The sequence below is a fragment of the Melospiza melodia genome, chromosome Z (genome assembly GCF_035770615.1).
Source record: "Melospiza melodia melodia isolate bMelMel2 chromosome Z, bMelMel2.pri, whole genome shotgun sequence".
NCBI lineage: Eukaryota > Metazoa > Chordata > Aves > Passeriformes > Passerellidae > Melospiza > Melospiza melodia.
In genome coordinates this window covers 17,214,631-17,228,023 of record NC_086226.1, presented here as the reverse complement: position 1 = coordinate 17,228,023, position 13,393 = coordinate 17,214,631, and the positions used below count along the sequence as shown (strand labels likewise).

Genomic DNA, 13,393 nt, shown 5'->3' with positions numbered 1-13,393 from the left:
ATAGACTAGTTTATTGCCACATTCTATTACTTTCCAGGGTGTCAATACTCAGTTAATTGACTCCATTAACATCAAATGTGCACTTGCATCACTTTCTGTTGTTTGCAATCCATTCTCAAAGTCATAATGAAATACTGGCAGTACTTGTTTTAGTTAACAGAATCATGTCCTATACTAGGCCTAGTATATTATATTAATGCAACAAAAATTAGATTATAAAGTTAAAATTTCTCCTGTAAAAACGTTAAACTAATTATGTTGTGCCTTTGAAAAGGCACATACTCCACTGATGCCACCAGTGTAAGTCTTCAATGACTTTATTGTGTCCAAGCTTTTCTTCTCCATATAGACTCACTTCCTACAGCACTCACAATGAGAAAATTAACTCTGAAGTCTGTCCACAAAGCCCTCAACATGTCTTCTGCAATAATCACCTACTCACCAGAGAGCACTGTACAAAGCCTCTTCAAAAACTGATTAACAAGTGTGATCAGAAAAACAACCCTGATGGGTATGACAAAATGTTAAATATGCCATATGAATGCCATATGCACAGGACGTGTATGTGGAAGTGTCACAAGGACTGAACCACCTGTGAGAGGAGGAGTCTCAGGGTCGGTGGGCATAGGGACTTGCATTCATCCAGGAGGGCATGTGAAACTAACTGACCAAAGACTATCTTAAAATAAACAGTAACTCCAGCTTCGATCACAACTGCATCATTAATAGCAGCAAAATTGTAAGACAAGGCTTCTTTTTTTCCTTTAACTTTTAGGGCTTTTCAAGAGACCAGCAGATTTTAGAACTCTGCATTCGTATCCACTGGAAAATACATCCAAAAGAAATACCTTTTTTTAAAACTGCAACACGATCTTCTAAACATAAATTAGAAGGGTTATGAGCAGCATTCTTTGCATTATTTCATCCAGCCACAAGATGTCAGTACTCTTTACCTGAAGTTAAGATCTCCTTGTTTCAAAAAACTACAACAGTGGAAAAGGGTGGTCTCTTGTGTAACCTTCATTGACACCTGTAATTCCTGGGGCAGAATTTCAGTGGCACAAAAACATTTTGTCTAGCATAACTAACTTGCTCCTTGGTTATTCAAACAGTGGTGATAATTTTGAAGTCAAAGATCATGTATTTAAATTAATCCTGTGTATGGACACTACATTATGGTGTGCCCACTGCCCTGCTCCTTGGAACCACTCTACAACCTCAGGAATTCTCTTAGGTCTTGACTTCATGTAGGCAGTTTGGCAATGAAGCATCCCTTGACTGTACCAGAAACTTCTGCATGGTTAAGGTGGGAGTGGCATTGAGTTGAAAGACAAGAGAGGGAAAAATCAGTCTTTTGCTGACAGCCTTGGAACATCTACAAGAGGAAAAATGGTTCTAGCTTGTGAGTTGGAAGGGTTGATTGAGAGTGCTGTAAAGTAGGTTTGGAGGGAGAAGGGGATAAAACACTGCTCACTAAATATGAGCCCAGCAGGGCTCACACCAGCGTCAGAGTTGAAATTGACAACATAGCTAAAGCAGATGACCCCAGTAGGGATAACAAACAGGAGGAACTGGAGGTCATTCTGCAGTGGAAAAGCTGTGAGACAAGTCACCATTACAGAAACATGGTAGAATGACTTCTTTGACTGGAGTGCTGCTGTGGCTGTTTAGAAGCACTTCAGAAGGGTCACGCGAGGAAGAAGAGGTGATAAGGTGGCTCTGTATATCATGGAGTGTTTCAGTGTATACAGCTCAAGAATAGTGACGGTTAAGTTTGAGTGCTCAAGATTCAGGGGGAGCCAACAAGGCAGACATCCTTGTGAGAGTCTCTTACAGACCACTCAACCATGATGAGGAGGTGGATGAAGCATTGTATAGGCGGCTGGCTGACATTTCCCAATTGCTAGTTCTTGCTCTTGTAGCAGATTTTAACTGGCTGGATGTCTGCTGGAAACTCAACACAGCAGAGAGGAGGCAGCCTAGGAGATTCTTGGAGTGTGTGGAATTTCCTGTCACAGCTGGCAAGGGAGCCTACCAGCGTTGAGATTCCACTAGATCTGCTCTTTGTGAATAGGGAAGGGATTGGTGAGAGATGTGGTGGTCAGAATACCCATCTTGGGCATAGTGACAGAGTTTCTAATTCTTGGTGAAGTAAGGAACAAAACCTCTGCCTTGGACTTCTGGAGAGTGGACTTCAGCCTGTTCTGGAATTGGTTCAGAGAGTCTGCTGGGAAATAAAGAGGTCCAGGAAGGCCGGACACAGTTTAAGAAGAAAATCTTATAGATACAGAAGTCAAATGTCCCTATGCGCTGAGAGATGAGCTGTCAGGGAAGCCTCATCAACAGGAAACTTTTGCTGGAACTCAAGGGAAAAAAAAGGGGCTTATGACCTTTGTAAGAAAGGGCAGGCAACTAAGAAAGAGTAAAAGGATGTCATTAGGTCACGTAAAGAGAAAATTAGAGAGAAAAAAGCCCAAAATCAATCTGTCCACTGCTGTGAAAGAAAATTAAAAGTGTTTTTATAAATTATTAACAACAAAAGGAGGGCCAAGTAAAACCGCAATCCTTTTTTGAATGCAAAGGGAAACACTGTTTCCAAGGATGAGAAAAAGGCTGAGGTACTTAATGCCGTCTTTGCCTTAGTCTGTAACAGTAAGATCAGTAAGACCAATTATTCTCAGGGAAACTAGCCCTTGAGCTGGTAGACAGGGGTGAGAATAAACATCTTGTAATGCAAGAGGAATTAGTGACTTGTGAAGCCATTTGGGCAGTCACAAGTCTAGGGGACCAGATGGCATTTACCCAGGAGTACTGAGGGAGCTGGTGGAAGAGCTCACCAAGCTGCCCTCTATCATTTATTTATCATCAGGTCCCAGATGACTCGGGATTAGCAAACATGTTGCCCATTCACAGAAAGGGCTGGAAAGTGGATCCAGGGAACTACAGGCCTGTCAGCCTGACCTCAGTACCTTGGCAGGTTATGGAGCAGATTCTCTTGAGTGTGATCATACAGCACATACAGGACAATCAAGGGATCAAATCCAGACAATAGTGGTTTAAGAAAGGCAGGTTCTGTTTAACCAACATGATCTTGTTTTATGACCAAGTGACATGCCTGGTGGATGATGGAAAGGCTGTAAATGATGGAAAGGTTGTGTACTGGTGGATGATGGAAAGGTTGTGTACCTGGATTTCAGCAAAGCCTTTCTTACTGTCTCCCACAGCATTCTCCTGGAGAACCTGGCAATCCATGGTTTAGGCAGATGCCCTCCTCACTGGGAGGTTAAGATGGGTTAGGAACTGTCTGGATGGCTGGGCTCAGAGCATGACTGCGTGGTGTCACATCCAGCTGCTGTCCAGTCACTAGTTCTGTTCCCCAGCATATTTTAATTTCAATACCCACATATAAATTTACCCAATGAATATGCAACTTCCCAATTATTAAGGCAGTGTTCACCAGCTCATTTACCTCCACGGTCCCGTGCAGCTAGATTCTGTCCTCTTCTTAGTGTAACATCCAACTGGTACATTCCAGGGTCCCCAGGGGGGAAATCTGCATTACTAGTTCCAAATGAATTTGTTCTCTGGAGAGGAAAAAAAAATGCAATAGCTAATGTTACTAAAAGTTTCATGTAAGGTATATATAACATCATACCTACTGAACTAAGAAAAGGCCACATCCCACTCCCCCACCTCAGAGCTACTGCCCAACATCAAGGAATCTGGTCCTTGATGATGGATAGGAGCTCAATATGACAATTTCATCAGTATAATAATTACCAAGATTCCTTTAAGAACAAAACAAAACAAAACAAAACACACAAACAAACAAAAAAATACCAAAAACCCCCAAAACAACAAAAAAAACCAAACTGGCTGAAAAATAATTCTTTCATACAAGGGGGTTGGAAATTGGTAGTCTTTAAGGTTCCTTCCAATCCAAATTACTTGATGATTTTAAGAATTACAGTTGCAATTACATTCATATCTAGTCCTGGCCCACTACAGCAAAATAAGTAAGAAAAATACAAAGCTGGACCTTATAGTATTGTTTGGACTAGTCATTACTAGTATACTCCGATCCTCTGTTGATTCAATAGCTATAACATATGCATTGAATAAACATACATAAATTAAGATTTTGTGCTCTACTGCTGTACTTTGCAAGCTATGTGGATTTTTTTCCTGAGAGTTTTGAGGGAAGCTGAGGCAAGAAAATCACCATAAAGACATTAAATGCATCTGTAGTTCTGTATGCCAGGGCAAATATTCTTAGATTAGTTATTTGCATAAAATGTGTCCTAAGAAAATACAATAAAGGAAGTCAGAATGCAAGAAACTCCCCAGCCCTCTGGAGTTCATGAACACATTCCTGTCCAAAATACAAAGTAGAGTAATTATATTTCTTAGTATACACAAGCTTTTGCAAAAACGTTTTTAACATATCTCTCTATGTAGGATCCAATTACAGCACACACCTGGAACACCACTTATAATTTTAAGACTCGAAAAAGTAAATCAATTATACATTCACAGTAGATACAAAAGCCTAATCTCTTACATACTTTGAATACTGTATTTACATACGCTCATGCTAGGAGCTAAATCTTTTAAGAGTAGTGCTATTAATATTTTATTATGTGATTATGGGTCCTCTGCAAGAAAAAAAAATTGCATGATGGAAATATCTCAGAACATGTATCAAGTGCTATACCATTTCAACAAGAAACCAGTTTTATCTCTTTCACCCTATTAAACTCTTTCTTCTTTTTATACTAAAGCCAAAGCATGAAGGAAGACACAAAATAAAGGCATTTCAATACCTAGTTTATTCTTGTTATTTCAGAGTCATAACTTCAAGCCCTAGCACATTAACTTTTGCTGCCACACATAAAATGCTATCCAAAATGCACACTGGCATGTGCATTGGTTCCACAGCAGTGAAAGAGGGACAAAGAATGTCTGGCAGTAAAAAAAATACAAACAGAAGAGTTTCCAACAAATTGCTCTTCTTTCCATCTGCCTCCATATCCTGATTTTGGAGCAAGAGTTTGCTCTTGCTCCAAACATTTATTGATTTAAATTCAATATAAAATTTTACTTTTGCAGCACCACTTGCAGAGCCTAAGACAGTACAGCAAAAGTACAGCAAAAAAGAAAATAAAACCAAGTTCTCCATTTCTCCACAAAGATGACAAACATTTTTCAAGAAAGAAACCACAGCTTCCTTGCCAGTTCTGCTACATTGCTCTCTCCACCTTTCTCCCATGTCATTATCCTCCCTTGTTTTATCACAAATTAAAAACTCTCTTATGTTCTCTTCTCTGAAAAGCAACTACTGCAATCACGGCAAATCCTTCTGGGTTTATCAGTTGTTTCTTACAAACACAATGGGTAACCTACAAACAATGAATTGCCAGCAGAGGGATTTAGACTCTAAGTTTTCCAAGGACTGAAGGAAGTAATTTTCTTATTTTTACACTTCTTTTCATCCTAGAAATATATTGCCCCAACCTGTTTCTACGGGGTTGTGTAACAGTTTTTTTAATGAAACCATTTAACCATTTACAGCACCTGAGTTCCAGAAGAAATTAATATGGTTACTTTTGTTACCAAGAAGCAGACAAACCAGTCAGTGTGCAAGCACTCGCCAACATCTCTTAGGATTGTACATAGGTGCAAAGATGTAACCCCCCTAAAGGAACAGGACACTGAAATCAGAACTTCTGTTGGAAATCACACACAGTGCACTCAAACACTTCATATGGACCAAAGTAACCATCCTTGGCCAATACCAAATGGAACAGGATGTTATTGGATATGTGGGAATAAAACTCATAAAGTGTTGCCCCGAAGCTGGAAAGGCATTTGTACTTTCAAAGCCTTAGTCCTTAACATAACAATAATTGATAAAGACCAGGTGCCCACAGGACTATGGATAAGAAGCTATTTGGAGTGCATAAAATGCACCTTAAATGCTGTAACTGAGTGACCAAGAGCAGAGCACTCAAGCTACTGCTGTGACAACATTCTATAGCTTTGTATGGTGTTTTTTAGCCTGGCTAGGAGTAAGTGAATTGGAGAAGACAATAATGGATTAAGACAATTTTCTTTATATAAAAAGATATACATATAAAAGATTAAAAAATTTATATAACATATATAGAGAAAATCATACTATAGATGTCATTACTGCATTGCAGAAAGAAGTTAAGAGCTTGTCACATGTCACTTTACAAAAAAAATGGCACTAGATTTTCTCTTGGCATCACAAGAAGTATGCACTGTCATTAACATCAGTTGCCCTGTATATATTGATCAAAATGGTAGAGTGTCTACAGATGTCCAGGAAATCTGGAAACAAACACAAATTTGACAAAGCACAGCTCAAGATGACACTTCCTGTGGACACTTCCTGGGGATCTGAAGAAATCTGGATCAAACCTACTTCATGGTTACCCACCTGGACTTTAATACATGTTTGTAATTGTCACCATAATAATAACAAGCAATAATAATTGCTCTGTGTGTTTTAGTCTGCATTGTGATTCAGCTGTTGTAATGTTGTACACATAAAATGAAATACAGATATTAGACCAGCTCCCTTAAGGAATTTAGTCTCCAGAGAAGGGGAGACTTGATAAGAGCAGTGGAACAGAACAGCAGTTTACTCTCATAAGGATAGTCAAACAGAATAGCACAACACTGGAGAAATAGATAAAGGATGTAACTTAGGCAAACAGGAGTTGTGCAAAACGTAAGCAGGATGCCAGCTCAGCTCTGCAAGGCTGACAAAGCAGAAGTTATACAAACCAACAACACTGTGCTAACTCAAAAGCTGGGTATGAGGAAAAGCCACTTAAAAAGGACACCGGACATTAAAGACCACCAAAAAAGACCTGAGAAGGGCCACATAAGGACTTTGACGAGGGGTGTGGTTTGTAAAATACAGTAATACATATACATTAGGTAATCAGGGATAGGTGATGAATATGTAATCATTGTTTATGCTAAAAGCTCTGTTTACCTGACATTCAAGGCACTTGATTGCAGGAAGGATCCTCTGAGTGACCAGCAAAACGCTGGTCACTGAGAGGATGTATGCCTGATTTCTAATACTCAAAACGGTGTTAGAAGAACCTATCTTTCTATCTGGCCAATTTTGGTACCAAGAATGAGCCACTTTACCCAGGCCAAACACTGGAATAAGTTGCCCAGGGAGTCTCTGAAGACACCTGAAAACTGCTCTGACATTGTCCCAAGCAATCTTGCTCAGAGCAAGAGGTTTGATTGATCTGTCTCCAGAAGTCCCTGCAAACCTCATCCATCTTGTGATTTTTATTGATTTGAAATATCACAGTAAATAAAGTATATGCTGACCTTAGCTACCTTTCCTCGATGCATTGTTTTGCCTTCCACTTTGTCATGGTTTGAGTCTGGCACAATGCCAGTGCCCCAGTGAAAATATATGCTCCCTGGTGTCTGCTGTGAGATGTGACCAGGAATAAGCAAAGCAGGCCCCCACTTAGAAATAAAGAAAACTTTATTAAAAAAACTGCAACTTTAAATAACAAGAAACACACAGGGAAAATGAAAACTTCCCAAAAACATTTCCTACTCCCCCCATCAAATTTCCAATACATCCATCCCTCAGATCACCAACTCTTGGTCCATCACCCCCCTTTAGATAATCAATTCTCAGTTCATCAAGAGGAGAGGAGTCCTTCTTGTGCCAGAGGCTTCCCCAGCAAACACAGTTGAAACCTCGTGTGTTTCCATGTCACTCGTGGCACTGCCTGGAGATCATCTGTCATCGTGACCTCTTCCTTCCATGCCAGTGCTCTCGCCACTGCACATGGACCAGAGCTGCTTCTAGGGTTTTCCTTTCAAGGATGCTTTGTCCTGTTCCAAAAAGAGCACAGTCTCTCACCTTTGGGACATCTGTCCCCCCCAGATTTCACCCCCTGGGGCCAAGGGGTACCAACACTGAACCCTCTTGGCTCTGAGCCATTGATTCCCCCTGGATGCAGTCTCTGTGTCACAGGAAACATGGTTCTGTCCATGGTTATAACAAGAAGAGTCCAGCTAAGGCCACTCCATCATCTCTTCCCACCTAAGACTCTCCTCTACTCTCCCAACATCTTTCACTTTCCCAGACCTTCACACTTGCAAATTTCCTTCTTCCATTTCATCTCTATCTCTCTTCTAAGGAAAGGTTAATGTTCTGCAAAGCCTTCATTGTCTGAAAAAGGGTTAAAAGCTCGGGCTCTGCTCGCCCAAGCTCCCACAAGCGGCCGGACACCTACTCGCTGCACCTTCCCCCCGCCCGCTTCTTCTCCTTCTGGACTGCACTGCCGGCACAAGTTACCAAGTTTCAAGATAGCGCAGTCCCAAGCACAGGCTGTACTCTCTCTCCTGGGGGGCTGCCCGATGCCTCCTGGTGCTTCTGCCTCCCACCCTTCCATGCTCGGGGGGCCTCTTCACCTCCCATCGCTGTCCAAGGCCCGGCCTACCTCACCCAGCCGCATGGCTTCCCCTCCCCGGCCCAGCCGGTAGCAGCTGAACGGGGCAGAGATCCGAACTCTTTCCTCACCAGAACCCAAGAGAGCTTCCCCCAGGAGTGCTCTGCTTTTTAACCGCTGTGTTCTCAGAGGTGTATCCAATGTCCCCAATGGCCACACCAGGCGCCAATATTAAAATCTGAACACCTATTGGTGACCACAGCATATCCCAGAAAACTTACTACTTCTCAAACCACGACACGCTTCTAGTCGCCCTCATATGGCAGTGCTGCAGTTGGCATTCAGAACTACCATCCCCTCCAACCCTTAAGAGAAGAGTATATCCAAGATGCAAGATGCACACAAATATTAATTTTTTCAAAATAAGCTTATATACATGCTTTGCATTTATGCTGCAGTGCTCATAAAAGTTGTTACCATTCCCTGGACATTTCAGTCTTTCTCTGTGAAGCAACCCATTACTTTCAAAGGCACATCAAGCCATACTATGTATGACTCAACAAACATGAAGCCTCTTTCTACATGTGCTTGTAGAAAGCAAGTTGCCCATGCTCTCAAAAATCCCAAATATGATCTTTTTTCAAAAATGAAAAAAAGCATAATAAATTTAAGTCATCATGAAACAAATTAGATCTGACTTTCAGAAGAATTATTGCAGAATTACTCAGTTTCCAAGACAAGGAAAGATTGAGCAGTTCTGTGCTATTTTGGTTTTAAGATTACTGGAACTTACATGGCTTGTCTGAGTACATTTTTACACATGCATTTGCACTCACAAATACATGATGCATGCACAAAGTAAAAGGGGAAACAGAAGCAGGGTCTAAGGAGATGAAAATAAAAAAACTGAAAATACAAAAATTACGTATTTCTTTCCTGCCAAAATCAGACTCCCAATTTCCAAAATTATTGAATTGCTAAGCATTAAAATCATTCCCACATTTCCTTTTTCCTATTTTTTCCAAAGACTAAGTCTCAGACAGATGCAGTACTATTCCACTTTCTGGCAGCTAGCATTTCTGTTACCTCTAGAAAAATTTGCACTATCACACAAAAAAATTCTCTCACTTGCCTGAAGAGTGCAGAATTACACAGCAAGTGATGTCAAACATGGGAGATGAAAGATAATTCAATTAGGAATCAGAGAGAGGTGTCACTTCAAATCAAAGATGATCTGTGAACAAGTAGCTGTCTCCATTTCAAAATAAGAAAAATACCTGAAGTCAACATAAATGCCATATACCACACTCGCTTGAATAATCTCCAATCATTGTATTTAAACTTAAATCATCCATGTTTTCACTACAGAAAACAATTCTAATATATTCCTACCTCAATTTTACATATTAATAATCCCAATTATTTATATAAATACATATAAACACATTCTACATAACATGGGTTATCCAGAATTAGTTTTTTTATTTAAATTATATGACAAAGTTATCGTTTACATTAGGAATTGTATCAGAATTTGAATTATAATGAATTAGTTTTAAAGTAAATATAGCAATAGTATCACAATCAGTAAAACAACACTAAACTGCTTCTAAAATGAACTTCCCTAGTGCTTTGTGTCTCACGAAGATATCTGCAAATCTGAGTTAGCCTTCTGAGCTGGCAACTGCTCAGCAATACTGCTCATCTCCAGCTGGTAGCAATGGCTCTGCACAAATATCATTTGACTACTGCTCCAAACTGCAGATATTCAGAATGAAAGTAACCTAAATCTCGCTTCAATTTAGCTTGAAACTTGAATATGGAAAGTGAAAAGTCTTTCCTTAAAATCTCTGTGTATCTACATTTTGCAGTCATTTCAGCTTTATGGATTCAGAAATCACACAAACCGGCACACTAGCCTTAGTCAACCTTACACCTTTATTTTAATTTTATCTATGTTTATAATTTCAAAATGGTGGAGTTAAATATCCTTCTGGCATTCACTTCAAAGCTAAAAAAAGATAAGATAGTAATAATAATTTTTTTAAAATCACTCATAAAGAAAAAAGAATATGTATCAGAATCACTCTCCTCAGGAAGAAACAATGAACAATGGTTTTGGAAGGATCTGGGTACTTTTGTGTCTTCACATACCAGATACTGCCCATACTCCTCTCATTTAATCCCTCTAGGCATCATTTTTGACCAGTGGAAACAGCATAGTAATTCCCCCTTACTTTGCAGATGAAAGGCAGAGGTCTCAAGTTATTGCTGTGAGAGGGTTCACAAAAGGACTAGCACATTTGCTGTCTCCCTGACTGCAACTCTGGAAATTTGAAATAAAAATTAATGCATTTTTAAGTATCACATACATTGCTGTTCTCGTTTAAAGGCATTTTCAAAGAGCCTCACTATTTTCCATAGAGAAAAAGCAAAGATGTTTGTTTGGAGAATACAGATATCTCCCTTTTGACTGATGCTTCCTTAACTCCACATCGTCCAGTCACTTCCAGGCATAATTCTCCTGGGCCCTCATGCTGAGAACCCGTCCCAAAGCCACTCATTACTTCTCTTCCTTGATAGAAAAAGGGCAAAGCAAATGAGTATGGACTGAGAAACACCATAAAGAGTGATGCTGATGGATGCTTGGATAAAGATGTATTATACCAAGAACTCCACACTACAGCATACACACAATGTTGACACTGGCCCCAACAGTGAGTCTTTTGATTTCCTTTTCTTTAATTTTCATAATGTGCCTGTCTCCTTAGTTTCTAAAGACAAATGATGATGTATTGTTACACTAAAAAAAGTTTTGTAAATTTGGTTATTTCAAACCCTCCTACTTTGGATAAGGGATCGGTTATTTGGAAGGTAAACGACGTCTCACAGCACTTCATTATGAGAAATTAAACAGCACATAATGAACGTGTGACACTGAGAAAGTGTGCATAAAATGTGCATTTTCTGCCAAAGTTCACAAAATAAAAACCCTTTCTGCAGAATCCATGTGCACATTTCAGGTAGATTACCTCACTTTTGAAACAATCACCTGAAAAAGTTCATTACCTATACCAAGAAATAACAAACTGTGGTTAAATATACCTCAGTCTGTCCATTTGAGTAAAGCATTGCATGTTCACCTGAAATACTGGAACAATTTATTTCAGTTATTCCACTTACACATCTGAGGTGTTATTTTTCTTCAGAAAACTATCTGAAGAAAAATAATTAGGGGAAAATAAGTTTTTGTTGATGAAAAAGCAATTTTAACACCGCAGTGTTTGATTAGGAGGATACAAGCATACTACATTAAATATTAAAAATATATGTGCAGTATTTCTTTTAACTCAAGAACTCTGTTTAATGGGATATCTTTTTTTTTTTTTTTTTTTTAATTTCACAGAATGCAGAGAATATCACTGCTGGTGAACTACTCATCACAGGCAAATTTATCAGCACCAGGGCTGTTCACTGTGCAACAGAGCAATTTTTCAGGCTACAGGTAGAAAATGCCACCAGACCAGTCCTCCTTCCTTCCTTCATTTCATTGCCAAGAGATAGACTGGCAAGAAAAATCATTAGTGACAACAGTTAACCAGAAATAACGGCACCAAAACTATGACACATCTTTGAAATAACTGAGGTGAGTTAACTTACTAAAATTTCCCTATACCTTGATCAATGCCTCTGGTTCTTCTCAGCCTAATGACAGCGTACTTAATTCTCTTATAAAAAGTTTTAATACAAAAAAATTGACCTTGATTGTTCACTAAATGTGACTGGTTTTGATACTGGTCTATTTCCTATGTGGTTTAGACTGTATTGTGTTTAAGAATCTACCATTAATTTCAAGACAGTGCTTTAAACTTTTGAGGAGAACTGGTATGTAGTATTTCATAATTTAGTAACTTTTGTCAACTTGAAATGTCAACTTATGTGTAATTTTTTTTGTTTGTTTTTTAATCTAGCAAAAATAGCATTTATGGCAACTCAGTACCAGAGGAACAATTTCAAAACATAATAAACTGAAATCGCCCTGTCCTATTTTTAATTCTATACATTTTTTCCTGTGACCAGTATAGATGTACTAAACTGTGAAGAGTCATCCTGGATTCATATCTGACATTTGCTGAGCTATAAGAAAGTGAAGCTAACAGCAATTGTATGCCTCCACTGTTTGCAGAAAGTGAACAAATAAATAGAACCTACAGGAAAAGCTGTCTCCACAGCAAATTTCTGCTTTCATTTAGATGGAAATGTAGATTCTATCGTTTCCATCAGACATAATCTTTTCACAGCTTCATGTAACTTAATGTGTAAGCAGTTTACAAAGGAGACAAGGGAGTAACACAATAGCACATTCCTCCTGAAGACAAAATTAATTTTTGCTCAAACTCAAAAATATGTATCCTACACCAAAATTCACATTGCAAGTAGATGCACTCTAAAAGGTGTCACCACGTCCCAGTTACTCAAAATGAAAGCATCTTTTCCATCATGAAAAGAGCACCTGTTCCTTTAAAGTACTGCTGAATTATGCAAATACAAAATACATTTTGATACATTTAAAACTTTAGTCTAAACAGGGCGGTGTTGAAATTAATGAAGTGCTACTTATTTATTATCTTTTTAAGATTACATTTACTTACTTACTTTTTAAGATTACATTTACTTACTTACTAAATTAGGAATTTAGTTTCATTGCTCATGCACTGTAGAAGATGATAAAGTATTTATTCTCTACTCCTGGAAATATTCCTCCAGCCCCTCCTGGATTACATACATTTAAACCCATTCTAGAGCTTCATTACAAAATCAGTTCCATTCATATCTGTGAAACAACCAAATAGGTCTTTCAGTGATTTTGGTTGCACTGCTACCCTGCTGTATAAACCAGGCAATCTGCTCAGTGTGCCTACAGCCAATGC

General features: G+C 39.0%; 1 protein-coding gene across 1 annotated transcript in view; it reads right to left on the bottom strand.

The window, feature by feature from the left end:
• MCTP1 (multiple C2 and transmembrane domain containing 1) overlaps positions 1-13,393 on the bottom strand; it is a 216,462-nt gene that overhangs the window by 152,851 nt on the left and 50,218 nt on the right. The window contains exon 2 of the mRNA XM_063180010.1: positions 3,470-3,584. Within this exon, the coding sequence (XP_063036080.1) occupies positions 3,470-3,584 (115 nt within the window). The remainder of the gene's footprint in view (positions 1-3,469; positions 3,585-13,393) is intronic.